The sequence below is a fragment of the Bubalus kerabau genome, chromosome 5 (genome assembly GCF_029407905.1).
Source record: "Bubalus kerabau isolate K-KA32 ecotype Philippines breed swamp buffalo chromosome 5, PCC_UOA_SB_1v2, whole genome shotgun sequence".
NCBI lineage: Eukaryota > Metazoa > Chordata > Mammalia > Artiodactyla > Bovidae > Bubalus > Bubalus kerabau.
The window spans coordinates 33,345,587-33,364,450 of NC_073628.1; the positions used below are offsets into that span (position 1 = coordinate 33,345,587).

At 38.7% G+C, this 18,864-nt stretch overlaps 1 protein-coding gene across 1 annotated transcript in view; it reads right to left on the reverse strand.

Annotated features, from left to right (window-relative positions):
* Positions 1–18,864, reverse strand: part of LOC129654212 (glycerophosphodiester phosphodiesterase domain-containing protein 4-like) — a 100,223-nt gene that overhangs the window by 51,490 nt on the left and 29,869 nt on the right. The window contains exons 8-10 of the mRNA XM_055583740.1: positions 17,208–17,353; positions 16,516–16,598; positions 4,170–4,326 (exon numbers count right to left, since the gene is read on the reverse strand). Of these exons, the coding sequence (XP_055439715.1) occupies positions 4,170–4,326; positions 16,516–16,598; positions 17,208–17,353 (386 nt within the window). The remainder of the gene's footprint in view (positions 1–4,169; positions 4,327–16,515; positions 16,599–17,207; positions 17,354–18,864) is intronic.

The window sequence follows — 18,864 nt, forward strand, 5'->3', positions numbered from 1 at the left end:
CATGTTCTTACACTTAAGGGAAAGAGAAACAGACCAAATCTTTTGAAAACAGTTATGCATTATAGCCTATTAGTAGACTATTGTATTCTCCTTTCTGACACTGCTATTTACTATCATATAATAATCAAATTAATTTTAATTATCATGTGATTTCTGCTTTATACCCATGTTCATCTGAAGGTTTTTCCTACATGATACAGAACAGAAATAGGAAAAGTTAACCTCAAAATCATGTTTGAGAGGACCTTACAGATACTCTCTTGTCTACTGATATGCAAGGAAGAAACTCGTGGAAACAGCTTTCCTAGTGTAAGCTGACACTGCCATCTCAATTAGATACCAATCCAACTGATCAGTGGACTGGAGTCAGAATTTCCAAGATTAAATTTTAGAGAGGAGCAGATAACTCCGCAGAAGTACATTGATAACCCTAGATATAGTAGGACATTACCTACACCAGATTGAACAAACTGATGAGGGCAATCTAATCATGCATATTCCTCTTTTCTTTTTGGAAACTGTTGGTACTCATTTCTTCTTATTTGGCCACATCGTGTGACTTGTGGGATCTTTGTTCCCTGACTAGGGATTGAACCCAGGCCCTCAGCAGTGAAAGTGCTGAGTTCTAACTACTGTACCACCAGGTGGGGATTCCCTGTTAGTACTCTTTTAAACATTCTACTTCTTCATGGGTGTATGAGAAAACCCATTCTCTTCTGACTTTTTTCCTATTACACTTGTGCCAAACATTCTTTTATTTAGTAACTTGTTCTCACCACCCCTCTGAATTCAGGTAAAATTTGTTTTTACTGAGCCACTATGTTTCATGGCAATGCAGTCTTTTGAAAAAGCTGAAAATATGTACTCCTTTACACTGGGAGTTGGAAATTCCCAGTTGGACACATTGGAAAAATTGATTGTGTCATCAAGGTCATAACTGAAGGATCATATTTGAGAATACATGTCATTCAATATGAAAGAACAAGCCACCAGTCCCTACTAAGGACGCATGCATAATTGGTATTTGGAATCAAAGCCTACAGCTTTCCTAGGCAAACAGTTTGGTGTCCCTTGTTGCACTCTATCCCAGCATTACAGTAGGAAGAAAGATCACTGATTACCAGGAATAGGAGAGAGAAATTTGCCCACATTTGTAGCTATATGTGTGAAACCTGATTCAAGTGAACTTCTCAAGTCGTAGTAAGAATAAGAGTCTGGAACAGTAGGGACTATTTAAAATTAAATTCTAGATTCCCTATACATGCTCTAGACAGAACCTAATTTATTAAGCTTAATAGTTATTTAACACAATCTGAATCAAGATTTGCTGATTATACAACAATAAACCTTATGTGTATTAACTGATCCTTTAAACTGCACTGGATGCAAATTAATAAGGTTAAATAACACAAAATCACAATAAGACCCTCCTCTAAATAATCTACAGAGGTTATTTATGAGCACAAGAGGGAACCTAAATTATTCAAAACTCAGAAATGAAGCATAAGTTCATCATTGAATCCTCCAGTATCATTGTAGCACACTGTTTAACAAGCACACCTAAAGATCATCTGACTCTTATGGGAATGTACCTTTCTTTGAATTGCTATGTCCAATACTTTGGCCACCTGATGCACAGAACTGACTCATTGGAAAAGACCCTGATGCTGGGAAAGATTGAAGGCAGGAGGAGAAGGGGACGACAGAGGATGAGATGGTTGAATGGCATCACCAACTCAATGGACATGACTCTGAGTAAACTCTGGGAGTTGGTGATGGACAGGCAGGCCTGGCATGCTGCAGTTCATGGGGTTGCGAAGAGTCAGACATGACTGAGCAACTGAACTGAACTGAACTGATGTACGATGTAAAGTTAGATGTTGACTTCTAGAAAACTGATAAAATAGGACAGGATTTTTTTCTAGTAGAGATGCAAATGAGTTTTCATAGAGAAGAAAACTCTAAAATTTTTATTGTCACAGAGTGTATTAACTGAAATAATACACTAGACTTGTATCCAACTTATGCAATTCTTAGCATTTCTTTGTTGCACTGAGAATTTTGCATGTTGGTTTCTCACTTTTCTATTGACTGGGTTTCGTCATCCTGTTTGTTCCCATATTAATGTGCTAAATAAAACTTGTACCTGGTTCATTATCTTTATGCATGAGATAAATTTCTCAAGTAATTCCTCTGTAATCTTGAGATTTATACTTTCACAAAAGGATATGAAAATGTTCCACACAAAGGTTGGTTTTACTAAAAAATAGGAACTCAGCTGAGCTTCCAGGGACAACTCTCAGAACTTCAGTATCTATTTTTATTTCATTATAGATCAGATTAGGTATTTAATTTTCACAAGTAATCTCAAGAATAGTAATTATACTGACAAATAATAATCAACTCACCACTACCATCAATCCATAACTATACCCAACCAAAAAGAGCACCCAGAAAAACCTTCACAAACAAAACCAATTTCTTTACTACGAAAAATTATCCAAACATCCAAATCTTTTAAATCATGTGCCAACACCACTTTGATTTCCTGCCTGCACAACATGGAATCAAAGAAAGATCTACTATGAAACCTAAAATTAAAGCCTCCTAGATAATCAGATTTGAAGTCAAGCTTTCAGATACCCTTCAGTAACCAGAATAATTGAAAAACTAAACACTGTAAACTTACCATCTAAACAAGCTAAAATAAAACTATTAATCCTATAAAATAAACAAAACTTTATAACAACATATCCAATTTCATCACTTACAATAAGACTTTCACAAAACATACATTACACATCAGATTAATAATGACCTTTTCATTTGGAATACATGTTTGTTAAAATATTACCTATGGCAAACTAGTGAAAGTGAAAGTCGCTCAGTCATGTCCGACTCTTTGCGAACCATGGTCTATACAGTCCATGGAATTCTCCAGGGGCAGCCTTTCCCTTCTCCAGGAAATCTTCCTAACCCAGGGATTGAACCCAGGTCTCTCACATTGTGGGTGGATTCTTTACCAGCTAAGTTACAAGAGAAGAGTTTGCTATATGGCAAACTAAGCCTATATACATTATACATACTAAAGAAGCCTCTCAAGTCTGTATGTTCTATTTATTTATGTATGATGAGATTTATATACAGAGCCTACACACACACAGAAACCTGGAATATCAGATGGATACCACTATTTTACACATGCAAACAGCGTTTGTAGGCTATATACTCATATAAGAATAAGTATTCTGAGGTGATACAGTCATTATAAACCAACATTTAGCTGTCCCTTATAGTAATACTTGTTAACAGAATGAATTTGAGGTGGATAATTCTCTCTTTACCTAAGTCTTAACTTGTCACTTTTTTAACATGAAAAAGGATCAAATCAATCTTCAGGATTAACATGTAACATAAATAAAATTCCATTCCACCTAGAACATAAACAAAATTATCTGAAGATTTATTTTCCTAATTACACAATTATGTAATAAGAGAGCTATTACCACAGCTGACCCCCAAGTATTGTAGCTCTGTTGTCATAGGTGCTAGCAATACGAATGTCTGCTGTCTGTCCTGCTCAGATATTTGTTGTCAAAATCAAAGACTCAAAATGAGTATATCTGATTGGTAAAACCTAGGTTGCATGGATTCCCTGTAAACATATGATAACCTGGAAAATGTCAGTTGTTTTTTCTTAAACTATCTTGAAAATACAGGCTTGATTTTTTACCCACTTTAAAATATTCAGGATAATTCTAAACTGTCTTATTTACACACTGCTATATTCTCCTCATAACGTTTTTCTGATTCTTTTTCCAGTGTATATCCCGTCTCCTCTGTACCTCTCCTTTTGTCTCTCTCTCCTTCCCTTCACCCTTCCTTTCCTCTTTCTTTCATGAACACACACACACACACACTACATATCTTCTTGCTCCAGTCTACTGTAATATATGAAACAAACCACCATTATTGCCCATAGTTCCCCTCAGCAATAATCTTCTTTCAGATCAAATGATACCTTTGCATGAACTTCTCCAATTCTCTCAGGTAGTACCACCTCACGAGGGCATCAAAATTATACTGTGCATAGTGTATTTATTTCTAGGAGAGTGTGTGACCATGCATAACAAAGGATTCAGTTTTTTGACCTGGGAAATGCATCTTACCCATGCATCTGAAAACCATTTGCCTGCATTCAGAGTCGTCAGGAAACTCCATTGAAACAAGGAAGGGTGTTTACGGGCAGCATCTGGCAAGACCTCCTTTATATTGGTTGTTCTTGTCAAGTCATAGTCATGCATGAGAAAAGGCACCCCATCAAAACTGTAGGCATGGGGAGAAAAGGAAAATGCGAGAATTGGCAGAATACAGTCAACTTGACAGACAGGGTTCTCAGAAAGCCCATCAAGGTAAGAAGTCTAACTAAGGTTCCTTACTCCCTCCCATATCACAACAAAGGATGAAGTGCCAATAATTTACATGATATCAGTATTTTTCTGCCCTAGGGATCTCTTTGGGGGGTTTGTAAATATCATATTATTTACGGTGAAAGTGTAGCTCCCCATCCAGGGATTTTTCGAATGAAGAAAAAAGTAATGACCTGACAGTAAGGTGACTAGGATAGTGATGAGGTAAGGCCCTGTGCTCCCTGGGGCCACATGACCAGTTCAGTTCAGTCGCTCAGTCCTGTCCGACTCTAGCAACCCCACGGACTGCAGCATTCCAGGCCTCCCTGTCCATCACAAACTCCTGGAATTAACTCAAACTCATGTCCATCCAGTCAGTGATGCCATCCAACCATCTCATCCTCTGTCGTCCCCTTCTCCTCCCACCTTCAATCTTTCCCAGCATCAGGGTCTTTTTCAGTGAGTCAGTTCTTCACATCAGGTGACCAAAGTATTAGAGTTTCAGCTTCAGCATCAGTCCTTCCAATGAATATTCAAGACTGATTTCCTTTAGGATGGACTGGTTGGATCTCCTTGCAGTCCAAGGGACTCTCAGAGTCTTCTCCAACACCACAGTTCAAAATCATCAATTCTTTGGCACTCAGTTTTCTTTATAGTCCAACTCTCACATCCATAGATGACTACTGGAAAAACCATAGCTTTGACTAGATGGACCTTTGTTGGCAAAGTAATATCTCTGCTTTTTAATATGCTCTCTAGGATAGTCATAGCTTTTCTTCCAAGGAGCAAGCATCTTTTAATTTCATGGCTGCAGTCACCATCTCCAGTGATTTTGGAGCCCCAAAAAATAAAGTCTGTCACAGTGTCCATTATTTCCCCATCTATTTGCCATGAAGTGATGGGACCGGATGCCGTGACCTTACGCTTCTGAATGTTGAATTTTTCTGTATTTTCTTTTTAAATATAAATTTATTTATTACAATTGGTAGCTATTACTTTACAATATTATATTGATTTTGCCATACATTGACATGAATTCACTACAGGTGTACATGTGTTCCCCATCCTAAACATCCCTCCCACCTCCCTCCCCATCCCATCCCTCTGGGTCATCCCAGTGCACCAGCCCTGAGCATCCTGTATCATGCTTTGAACCTGGACTGGCGATTCATTTCACATATGATAATACACATGTTTCAATGCCATTCTTCCAAATCATCCCACCCTCACTCTCTCCCATAGAGTCCAAAAGACTGTTCTATAGATCTGTGTCTATTTTGCTGTCTCACATACAGGGTTATCATTACCATCTTTTTAAATTTTATATATAAGTGTTATTATACTGTATTGGTGTTTTTCTTTCTGGCTTACTTCACTCTGTATAATAGACTCCAGTTTCATCCTCATTAGAACTGATTCAAATGTACTCTTTTAAATGGCTGAGTAATACTCCATTGTGTATATGTACCACAGCTTTCTTATCCATTCGTCTGCTGATGGACTTCTAGGTTGCTTCCATGTCCTGGCTATTATAAACAGTGTTGCGATGAACACTGGGGTACACATGTCTTTTTCAAATCTGGTTTCCTCAGTGTGTATGCCCAGCAGTGGGACTGCTGGGTCGTATGGCAGTTCTATTTCCAGTTTTTTAAGGAATCTCCACACTGTTCTCCATAGTGGCTGTACTAGTTTGCATTCCCACCAATAGTGTAAGAGGGTTCCCTTTTCTCCACACCCTCTCCAGCATTTATTACTTACAGACTTTTTGATCCCAGCCATTCTGACTGGCGTGAAATGGTACCTCATTGTGGTTCTGATTTGCATTTCTCTGATAATGAGTGATGTTGAGCATCTTTTCATGTGTTTGTTAGCCATCTGTATGTCTTCTTTGGAGAAATGTCTATTTAGTTCTTTGGCCCATTTTTTGACTGGGTCGTTTACTTTTCTAAAATTGAACTGTAGGAGTTGCTTGTATATTTTTGAGATTAGCTGTTTGTCAGTTGCTTCATTTGCTATGATTTTCTCCCATTCTGAAGGCTGTCTTTAAACCTTGCTTATAGTTTCCTTTGTTGTGCAGAAGCTTTTAAGTTTAATTAGGTCCCATTTGGTTTATTTTTGCTTTTATTTCCAATATTCTGGGAAGTGGGTCATAGAGGATCCTGCTATGATTTATGTTGGAGAGTGTTTTGCCTATGTTTTCCTCTAGGAATTTAATAGTTTCTGTTCTTATGTTTAGATCTTTAATCCATTTTAAGTTTATTTTTGTGTATGGTATTAGAAAGTGTTCTAGTTTCATTCTTTTACAAGTGGTTGACCAGTTTTCCCAGTACCACTTGTTAAAGAGATTGTCTTCTCTCCATTGTATATTCTTGCTCTTTTGTCAAAGATAAGGTGTCCATAGGTGCGTGGATTTATCTCTGGGCTTGCTATTTTGCTCCATTGATCTGTATTTCTGTCTTTGTGCCAGTACCATACAGTCTTGATGACTGTGGCTTTGTAGTAGAGCCTGAAGTCAGGCAGGTTGATTCCTCCAGTTCCATTCTTCTTTCTCAAGATTGCTTTGGCTATTTGAGGTTTTTTGTATTTTCATACAAATTGTGAAATTATTTGTTCTAGCTTTGTGAAAAATACCGTTGGTAGCTTGATAGGGATTGCATTGAATCTATAGATTGCTTTGGGTAGTATACTCATTTTCACTACTTTGATTCTTCTGATCCATGAATATGGTATATTTCTTCATCTATTTGTGTCCTCTTTGATTTCTTTCACCAGTGTTTTATAGTTTTCTATATATAGGTCTTTTGTTTCTCTAGGTAGATATATTCCTAAGTACTTTATTCTTTTCGTTGCAGTGGTGAATGGAATTGTTTCCTTAATTTCTCTTTCTGTTTTCTCATTGTTAGTGTATAGGAATGCAAGGGGTTTCCATGTGTTAATTTTATATCCTGCAACTTTACTATATTCATTGATTAGCTCTAGTAATTTTCTGGTGGAGTCTTCAGGGTTTTCTATGTAGAAGATCATGCCATCTGCAAACAGTGAGAGTTTTACTTCTTCTTTTCCAATCTGGATTCCTTTTATTTTTTTTTTCTGCTCTGATGGCTGTGGCCAAAACTTCCAAAACTATGTTCAATAGTAGTGGTGAGAGTGGCCACCCTTGTCTTGTTCCTGACGTTAGGGGAAATGCTTTCAATTTTTCACCATTGAGGATAAAGTTTGCTGTGGGTTTGTCATATATAGCTTTGATGATGTTGAGGTATGTTCCTTCTATTCCTGCTTTCTGGAGGGTTTTTATCATAAATGGATGTTGAATTTTGTCAAAGGCTTTCTCTGCATCTATTGAGATAATCATATGGCTTTTATTTTTCAATTTGTTAATGTGGTGTATTACATTGATTGATTTCCGGATATTGAAGAATACTTGCATCCCTGGGATAAAGCCCACTTAGTCAAGATGTATGATCTTTTTAATGTGTTGTTGGATTCTGATTGCTAGAATTTTGTTATGGATTTTTGCATCTATGTTCATCAGTGATATTGGCCTGTAGTTTTCTTTTTTTGTGGGATCTTTGTCAGGTTTTGGTATTAGGGTGATGGTGGCCTCATAAAATGTGTTTGGAAGTTTACCTTCCTCTGCAACTTTCTGGAAGAGTTTGAGTAGGATAGGTGTTAGCTCTTCTCTAAATTTTTGGTAGAATTCAGCTGTGAAGCTGTCTGGACCTGGGCTTTTGTTTGCTGGAAGATTTCTGATTACAGTTTCAATTACCGTGCTTGTGATGGGTCTGTTAAGATTTTCTATTTCTTCCTGGTTCCGTTTTGGAAAGTTGTACTTTTCTAAGAATTTGTCCATTTCTTCCACGTTGTCCATTTTATTGGCATAAAATTGCTGATAGTAGTCTCTTATGATCCTTTGTATTCCTGTGTTGTCTGTTGTGATCTCTCCACTTTCATTTCTAATTTTATTGATTTGATTTTTCTCCCCTTGTTTCTTGATGAGTCTGGCTAATGGTTTGTTAATTTTATTTATCCTCTCAAAGAACCAGCTTTTGGCTTTGTTGATTTTTGCTATGGTGTCTTTTGTTTCCTTTGCATTTATTTCTGCCCTAATTTTTAAGATTTCTTTCCTTCTACTAACCCTGATGTACTTCATTTCTTCCTTTTCTAATTGCTTTAGGTGTAGAGTTAGGTTATTTATTTGAACTTTTTCATGTTTCTTGAGATATGCCTGTATTGCTATGAACCTTCCCCTTAGCACTGCTTTTATGGTGTCCCACAGGTTTTGGGTTGTTGTGTTTTCATTTTCATTTGTTTCTGATATCTATAGGACATTTCATCCCAAAACAATAAATTTCACCTTTTTCTCAAGTGCACTCGGAACTTTCTCCAGGATAGATCACATCCTGGGCCATAAATCTAGCCTTGGTAAATTTAAAAAAATTGAAATCATTCCAAGCAACTTCTCAGACCACAATGCAGTAAGATTAGATCTCAACTACAGGAGAAAAACTATTAAAAATTCCAACATATGGAGGCTGAAAAACACGCTGCTGAATAACCAACAAATCACAGAAGAAATCAAAAAAAAAATCAAAATACGAGTGTTGAGTTTAAAGCCAACTTTTTCACTGTCCTCTTTCACTTTCATCAAGAGGCTCTTTAGTTCTTCTTTGCTTTCTGCCGTAAGGGTGGTGTCATCTGTGTATCTGAGGTTATTGATATCTTTCCTGGCAATCTTGATTCCAGCTTGTGTCTCATCCAGCTTGGCATTTTGCATGATGTACTCTGCATATAATTTAAATGAGTGGGGTGAGAATATACAGCCTTGATTTACTCCTTTACCTATTTGGAACCAGTCTGTTGTTCCATGTCCAGTTCTAACTGCTGCTTCTTGACTTGCATACAGATTTCTCAGGAGGCAGGTAAGGTGGCCTGGTATGCCCATCTCTTAAAGAATTTTCCACAGTTTGTTATGATCCACACAGTCAAAGGCTTTGGCATAGTCAATAAAGCAGAAGTAGATGTTTTTCTGGAACTCCCTTGCTTTTTCAATGAACCAACGGATGTTAGCAATTTGATCTCTGGTTCCTCTGCCTTTTCTAAATCCAGCTTGTTCATCTGGAAGTTCTCGGTTCGGGTACTGTTGAAGCCTCGCTTGGAGAATTTTGAGCATTACTTTGCTAGTGTGTGAGATGAGTGCAACTGTGCATTAGTTTGAACATTCTTTGTCATTGCCTTTCTTTGGGATTGGAATGAAAACTGACCCTTACCAGTCCTATGGACACTGCTGAGTTTTCCAAATTTGCTGGCATATTGAGTGCAGCACTTCAACAGCATCATCTTTTAGGATTTGAAATAGCTCAACTGGAATTCCATCACCTCCACTAGCTTTGTTCATAGTGACGTTTCCTGAGGTCCACTTGACTTCGCATTCCAGGATGTCTGGCTCTAGGCGAGTGACCATACCATCATGGTTATCTGGGTCATAAAGATGTTTTCTGTATAGTTCTTCTGTGTATTTTTGCCACCTTTTCTTAATAACTTCTGCTTCTGGTAGGTCCATACCAATTCTGTCCTTTATTGTGCCCATCTTTGCATGAAATGTTCCCTTGGTATCTCTAATTTTCCTGAAGAGGTCTCTCGTCTTTCCCATTCTGTTATTTTCCTCTATTTCTTTGCATTGATCACTAAGGAAGGCTTTCTTATCTTTCCTTGCTATTCTTTGGAACTCTGCATTCAAATGGATATATCTTTCCTTTTCTTCTTTGCCTGTAGCTTCTCTTCTTTTCTCAGCTATTTGTAAGGCTTCCTCAGACAACCATTTTCCCTTCTTCCATTTCTTTTTCTTGTGGATGATCTTGATCAGTCCTTCCTGTGCAATGTCACGAACCTCTGTCCATAGTTCTTCAGGCATAGTTCTATCAGATCTAATACCTTGAATCTATTTGTCAATTCCACTGTATAATCATACATGATTTGATTTAGGTCATCCCTGAATGGTCTACTGGGTTTCCCTACTTTCTTCAATTTAAGTCTGAATTTCACAATAAAGAGTTCATGATCTGAGCCACAGTCAGCTCCAAGTCTTGTTTTTGCTGACTGTATAGAGCTTCTCCATCTTTGGCTGCAAAGAATATAATCAATCTGACTTCAATATTGACCATCTGGTGATGTCCATGTGGGGAGTCATCTCCTGTGTGTTGGAAGAGGGTGTTTGCTATGACCAGTGCATTCTCTTGGCAAAGCTCTATTAGCCTTTTCCCTGCTTCATTCTGTACCACCTTACCTGACTGCTGAGAAATCTGTAAGCAGGTCAAGAAGCAAGTTAAAGCCAGACATGGAACAACAAACTGGTTACAAGTTGAGGAAGGACTATGTGAAGGCTGTATATTATCACCCTGATTATTTAACTTATATGCAGAATACATTATGTGAAATGCCAAGCTGGATGAAACACAAGCTGGAATCATGATTGCCAGGATAAATATCAATAATCTCAGATATGCATATGACAGCACCCTTATGGCAGGAAGCAAAGAACTAAAGAGCCTCTTGATGAAAGTAGAAGAGGAGAGTGAAAAAGTTGGCTTAAAACTCAAAAAACAAAGATCATGGCATCTGGTCCCATCACTCCATGGCAAATAGATGGGGAAACAATGGAAACAGTGAGAGACTTTATTTTCTTGGGCTCAAAATCACTGTGGAATGTGACTGAAGCCAGGAAATTAAAAGCTGTGGAGATTTTCTAAGGAGCTTTTCTTGCTCCTTGGAAGAAAAGCTGTGCCAAACCTAGACAGCATATTAAAGAATATCTTGGGCTCAAAATCACTGTGGAATGTGACTGAAGCCAGGAAATTAAAAGCAGTGGAGCTTTTCCAAGGAGCTGTGAAGAAAAGCTTTTCTTTTCCAAGAAAAGCTGTGCCAAACCTAGACAGCATATTATAAAGCAGAGACATCACTTTGCTGACAAAGGTCCATCAAAGCTATGGTTTTTCCAGTAGTCATCTATGGATGTGAGAGTTGGACCATAAAGAAAGTTGACCACCAAGGAACCTATGTTTTTGAACTGTGGTGTTATAGAAGACTCTTGAGAGTCCCTTGGACTGCAAGGAGATCAAACCTGTAAATCCTAAATGAAATCAGTCCTGAATATTCATTGGAAGGACTAATGCTGAAGCTGAAACTCCAATACTTTGGTCACCTGATGGGAAGAACTGACTCACTGGAAAAGACCCTGATGCTGAGAAAGACTGAAGGCAGGAGGAAAAGGGGACAACAGAGGATAAGATGGATTTGATGGACATGAGTTTGAGCAAGCTCCTGGAGTTGGTGATGGACAGGGAAGCCTGGCGTGCTGCAGTCTATGGGTTCCAAAGAGTCGGACATGACTGAGTGAATGTAATGAGTTGAAGAGCACTTCAATCTCCTATTGTTCAAGGGTCATCTGTGTATCTCTGTATAATTTTGTTGTTGCCCCAAAGATTCCAAATATGCCCCATAGATCACATTCTACTAGTCTACCACTTCAAGTATTGTGTAGAAAACTGAATACTTTTTAGGTCCCTTTACCCATCCTCCTCCCATTACAATATACATGTCTTAAATATCTAAAAATATATTGAGACCCATACATGAAACAATATTATCACTTTTCTCTTTAACCACTGAATACAATTTTTAAACTCTGGAATAGAAGAATCACCTATTAATATTTATCTTTTTAAAAATACATTTATTATTTTGGCTGGGCTGGGTCTCAGTTGCTGCACACAGGCTTTCTCTAGTTTCAGGAGTGGGCTTACTTTTCTTTGTGGTGGGCATGCTTCTCATTGTGGCGGAGTCTGTTGTTCCAGAGCACAAGCTCTAGGCATGTATAGTTCATTAGTTGTAGCATGTGGACTCAATAGTTCTGGTGCGCAGGCTTAGTTTTCCACAGTTTCTGTGGTCTTCTCAGACCAGGGATCAAACTGTGTCCCCTGCAGTGGCAAGTGGCTCCTTAACCACTAGACCACCAGAGCAGTCCCCACCTATGTATTTTTTACCCTTTCCTTTGCTTTATTTTATTCCTCATGTTCCAAATTGTTTTCCTTACCCTTGTTTTATTGAGCTATAACTGACATATAGCATTGTATTATTTTTAGGTGTACAGCATGATTTGATGTATGCATAGGAGTAAATTTTAACATCATTATCTTTTGTCTAAAGAATTTTTCATTTCCATTTGATTCTTCTTTACTTCTCTTTCTCTGCTAACACCTTCTACTTTTTAAATTAACAAGTGTTCACAACTGTTTGCTGGAGACATTTTATGATAGCTGCTTTAAAATTCTTAGGAATAATTCCAACATCTGTTTCTCCTGCTGTTGGCGTCTATTGATTGATTACCTTTCCTCACTGAAGCTGAGTTTTTTCTAGATCCTGGTATGGAAAACTCTGGATTGTATCCTGAGCATTTTGAGTATTTGGAGATTTGAAATCTCATTAAAATCTATTTTAACAGAGATTCAAGATGTCTAGGTTCAGAAAACATGTCCTGGACCACATTCGTAAGATACAGTTTTAACGCCAAGTTAGTTTTCAAAGGCTCTGCAGAAGTCAATCTACAACACAGATAGTGTTCCAATTGATTCTCAAGCCTTCTGCTGTGTTGTGTCTGTGTGGTTTCATGCATAGGTTATACAAAGATCTGCCCAGAATGTTATGAACAGGTTTTTAAATTCCCTTTCTCTAGCATGGCAATTCCTCAGAAAACTAAACATAGATTTACCACGTGATACAGTAATTCCACTTTGGGGTACACACTTAAAAGCACTGAAAACAAGTTCTTGAAAATATACTTGTACTCTAATGTTCATAGCAGCATTTTTCAAAACAGTCAAGAGGCAGAAGCAAGCCAAATGTCTATCAGAGGATAAATGAAGAAGCAAAATGTGATATCTATACATAGTGGGATATCATTCAATCTAAAAAGGGAAGGAAATCCTGTCACATGCCACAATATAGATGAAATCTGAGGACATTATGCTAAATCAAACAAGATAGTCACGAAAAGACAAATACTGTATGATTCCACTATGGGTGTTATTTAAGTAGTCAGATTCATAGGAGCGAAAAGTAGAATGGTGGTAAGCAGGGGCTGAGGGCAGAAGGAAAGGTGGAATTGTTATTTAACAGGTATCAAGTTTCAGATTTGCAAGATGAACAAGTTCTATAGATTTGTTTCAAAACAATGTGAATATATTTGATACTACTAAATTGTACACTTAAAAGATAGATATGATGGCAAATTTTGTTATGTGCTTTTTAAGAGAACTTTTAAAAGGAAGGAAATTCTGACAGATGCTACAATATAGGTGAGTCTTGACATGCTTAAGTGAAATGAGCTATACTGACATCATGCTAATGTGAAATGAGCTTAACACAAAATAACAAATACTGCACGATTTCACAGAACAGTCAAACACATAGAAAGATAAAAAAGAATGATAGTTGCAAAGGCTTGGGTGGAATTATTATTAACATCTAACAAATAGTTTTAGTCTGAGAAGATGAAAAGTGCTAGAGATCTATGTGGTGATGGTTAAAAGAAGGTGGGGGTACTTAATGCCATTAAACTGTACCCTAAAAATAGTTTAAGTGGTAAATTTTATGTTAAGAATATTTTACAATAAAAAAAATCTTCTTTTCTGGAAAACTTTTCTCAGTAATTCTCTGCTCACTCTATAGCTGAAGAAGAAAGGAAATGGGTACCACCGCTTACATCAGGACAGAAATAGTTGCAGGGATCCGCTCGTAGTCTCCAGAGCCACAGCCACAAGCTGCAACAGGGTGGGGAGTGGTTTCTGTGTGGTGTTCCCCTGAGTAGGACTGGTATGAGCAAATCATTTATATCATATTGGATGACCCTTCTACCAGTTATTGGGCTAGATATAACAGATTTTTGTGGAGCTTTTTTCTGTCTGCAGCTATAGGTGTTTCCAGGTCAGCTTTCTTCAGAGCTCATGTCAGGATACATGAGGAGAAACAGAAATTAGCAAGTGGAAACTCGCTCCCTATTATGAAGTTCCTTTGGTCTTATGAACCAACCCAGTCCACATTCTATTCTTCACCGTTCAGTCTTCTGTTAGTTGCTTTGTGAATTTTGTCCAGTATCTAATTTTTTTTAATTTTTTTGGTAATTAATGGAGAGAATATGGTGGAATACACAGTAGTAGTTGCAATTTGTGCACTCCCCAGAGTCCTATGTCCCACTTTTCAGTAGCCATTTTTACTACTTAGTAATTATAATATGATTTTTCCTGTTCTAGATACTTTTGTGGTATTCATGTCCTGACTAGACTATGACTGATAGGCAATATTTATTAATGATGAGTATAGACTGTAGCCATCAATGTGGATGGTGGAGATATGTGGATGGTGGTCATGGGAAATGAAGATGTCAACAGAGAAACTGAGCAGTTGGGAAGATCATCTACAATGAAGTTAAAGTCACAGAAGAGAAAAGGACAGTGTGCCAGGAGCTCACTGTCTCAGCACCATTACCACATTAGGCCATGACCATGAGGAACTTGCACAATGAAAGGGAAGCTCTGAAAGAGCATTCAGTTTCAATCCTGATTCAAATATTCTGCATGGAATAGTTGTCACCATTGATAAGAACCCTAGTCTGGGGTCAGGAAATCTAGTTCGAATTCTGGCTTTATCATGTACATTCTAGCCTTCTGTCCTCAGCAATACATTTATCTTCTTTGAATTCAGGCTCAAACCACAGTTCTTCACTGTGAAATAGGATGTTCATTTCTTTTCTGTTTGCCTCACAGAAGGCTGGGAAGGGAGTAATGCATGCCACATTCTCTAATATAACCATCCGACGGTTTGTCTCTACTTTCGGCTGCCCAAGGACATACATTCTACAGAAAAGCATGGGATTTGTCCTCGTCCCTGATAGGATCCAAGTCTTCCTTTGTTGTCCCTTGGACATTGCTAGAGCCTACTGCCCAAAGCCATGATGATTCTCCCTCACAGATTCTCAAATAAGTCCTTCTAAAACAATAAGCTAATGTGTTCTCTAAAACCTACCATGGCTGCCCAGTACACATTTAGGGATCTCTGTGATCCAGTCTCAGCAAGCCTTGCAGCCATACCTTCCCCCTCACATAGGCCCCTCACGTCCCCAAAGTGGACTACTTTTGGCATTCATACAGACCAGCTCACGGATCTACAAACTTGCTATTCCTCCTTTGGATGTCTTTGACTAAGCTGTTGCCTCTGCCCAGAATATTCTCGTTCTCCATCTCTGCTTGGGAAAAATACTATTTTTCCTTCAAGGCTCAACCCAAACACTGTTCTGAGCACACAGATCATTTTTCACAAAAGAGGTGGCCTCTTCCTCCTCCACTGAGGTCCCATTGCATTTGCCTTACTCTTCTCTGGAAGGCTTCCAGAGACTTCCCTGGTGGCTCAGATGGTAAAAGTGTCTGCTTACAATGAGGGAGACCTGAGTTCAATCCCTGAGTCGGGAAGATACTCTGGAGAAGGAAATGGCAACCCACTCCAGTACTCTTGCCTGGAAAATCCCATGGACAGAGGAGCCTGGTCACAGTCAGACATGACTGAGTGACTTCATTTTTTTTTCCCTGGCTCTGAAAGGCACTCACCACAAATGGTCCTATACTGTGTTTATTTGTAAACATGCCATGTCTCCTTCACCAGTTGCAAACAGCTCTTAGGCACGACTCTGTCTCACTCATCTGCCTCTCACTAGCACTCAGAAGAAGGATATAGTAGGAATACAGGCGATGCTTAGGAAATGTTAGTTAGAATGCTAAGGTAGGGCACAGAGGTAAGCTGCAAGCATGTTTGCAGGGAGGATAGATTTGAGCTATGTGTGGAGACTATATAGAGTGTGTGATTTATAAGCCTGTGATTGAGAATGTAGAGATGCAGAGATGTGGTTTGTAAAGGAGAAGTGATTCGTGTATTGTGTTATGTGCAGATGTGCCAGGAGAATAAGGGAGGAACTCCCAGGGCTTGCCCTCTCTACAGCTTGGGCCAGGCTGGAGTCATCCACTGGTCTTTTCTCCTCCCACTCTGGTCCCTTCTTTCCTACCTTATTTGTACATCACTCTCCAGTCCATGGGCCCCATATTCAACAGCTTTCTCAAAGGACATTATGGTATTCTCAGGCCCCAGCTGTGGAAGAAAAGGACATCAGGCCTTTAATCTCACAGTCATTTCTGCCAACATCCATTTTAGCATAGGAAAAAGTGAAGTGAAGTGAAGTGAAGTCGCTCAGTCGTGTCCAACTCTTTGCGATCCCATAGACTCTAGCCTACCAGGCTCCTCTGTCCATGGAATTTTCCAGGCAAGAATACTGGAGTGGGTGGCCATTTTCTTCTCCAGGGGGTCTTCCTGACCCAGGGATCGAACCCAGGTCTCCTGCATTGCAGGCAGATGCTTTACCGTCTGAGCTACCAGGGAAATCCCAAGGAAAGGGGCACAGTAATGAAAGGACTTTAGGAAGCAGAGTTTGGTTCTCTTGGTTCTATGTTCTAAGAACCTGCCTACATTATACTCTTCTGAATCTGGTTTGGGAATTCTGCTCATCTGAGACAATGTCACTGGACATAATAAAGAGAAATGGACTGAGAATTAGGAGAATTAAGTCCAACCTCTACAATTAATTACTTATCTTGTCATCTCAAGCCAACCTCTTTATTTCTCCAGGGGTTTCTTAGGATCTGATCTGCCCTTGTCTCATCCACACCCATGCACACCCACATCCATCTAGCTCAGACTTACCATGGGTGCACCTCTATGTCCAAAGAAGTTTGGCTTAGGTGCCAATTTCTCCTTCTCCTGAAGGCAGGGAGAGTAAGTCCCAAATGGCACCACATAGAGACATAAAAGGATTAAAAAAAATGGCACTCCAACAGCCACTTGTAGAGCTGAAAAAGTTGGAATGAAAAAGTGATGAAAAAGAAAAGAGGAATGGAGAACCATCCCAAGCAAATAAGTATCCCCCCTAAATAGTTATAGTAAATAATGAATCCATGGGTTCACTGACTCTGTGAACTCACAGATTTACTATTTCTCTCAGGTCCCCCACATTTCAATTATTTGAAAGCAAAAGGCTACCCAAATACAAGCATGATTATTAAGTTAAAATTATTGCAAATGCCTCTTGGAGTGTGAAGTCAAATGGGCTTCAGGAAGCATTACTACCAATAAAGCTAATGGAAATGAAGGAATTCCAGCTGAGCTAATTAAAATACTAAAAGATGATGGTGTTAAAGTGTTGCACTCAATATATCAGCAAATTTAGAAAACCCAGCAATGGCCACAGGACTAGAAAAGGTAAGTGTTCATCCAAATTCCAAAGAAGGATCGTGCTAAAGGATGTTCAAACTACTGGACGCTCACTTTCCATGCTAGTAAGGTTATGCTCAAAATCCTTCAAGCAAGGTTTCAGTAGTACTTGAATCAAGAACTTCCAGATGAACAAGCAGGGTTTTGAAAAAGCAGTGGAACCAGAGTTCAAATTGCCAACATCTGTTGGATCACAGAGAAACCAAGGGAATTCCAGAAAAACATCCACTGCTGCCTCATTGACTACAAGAAAGTCTTTGACTGTGTGGATTGGAACAAACTCTTGAAAATTCTTAAAGAGATGGAAATACCAGACCATCTTACCTATCTCCTAAGAAACCTGTATGCAAGTCAGGAAGCAACAGTTAGAACCTTACATTGAACAAGGACTGGTTCCAAATTGGAAAGGAGTACAACAAAGCTATATACTGTCACCTTGTTTATTTAACTTATATGCAGAGTATATCATGCAAAATGCCAGGCTGGATGAGTTACAAACTGGAATCAAGACTGTTGGGAATAACATTAACAATCTCAAATATTTAGATGATACCACTCTAATAGGAAAAAGTGAAGACAAACTAAACAGCTGCTTGGTGAGGGTGAAAGAGAAGAGTGAAAAAGCTGGCTTAAAACTCAACATTAAAAGAACTAAGATCATGGCATCTGGTCATATCACTTCATGGGAAAAAGTGAAAGTTGTGACAGATTTTCTCTTCTTGGGCTCCAAAATCACTGGGGATGCTGACTGCAGCCATGAAATTAAAAGACACTTGCTTCTTGGAAGGAAGGCTTTATAACAAACCTAGACAGCATATTAAAAAGCAAAGACATTACTTTGCTGACAAAGGTCCATATAGTCAAAAATATGGTCTTTCCAATAGTCAAGATGTGACAATTGGACAATAAAGAAGGCTGAACACTGAAGAATTTGTTTGCGAATTGTGGTGCTGAAGAAGACTCCTGAGAGTCCCTTGGACAGTAAGGAGATCAAAACAATCAATACTAAAGGAAATCAACCCTGAATATTGGTTGGAAGGATTTATGCTGAAGCTCCAATACTTTGGCCACCTGATGCAAAGAGCCGACT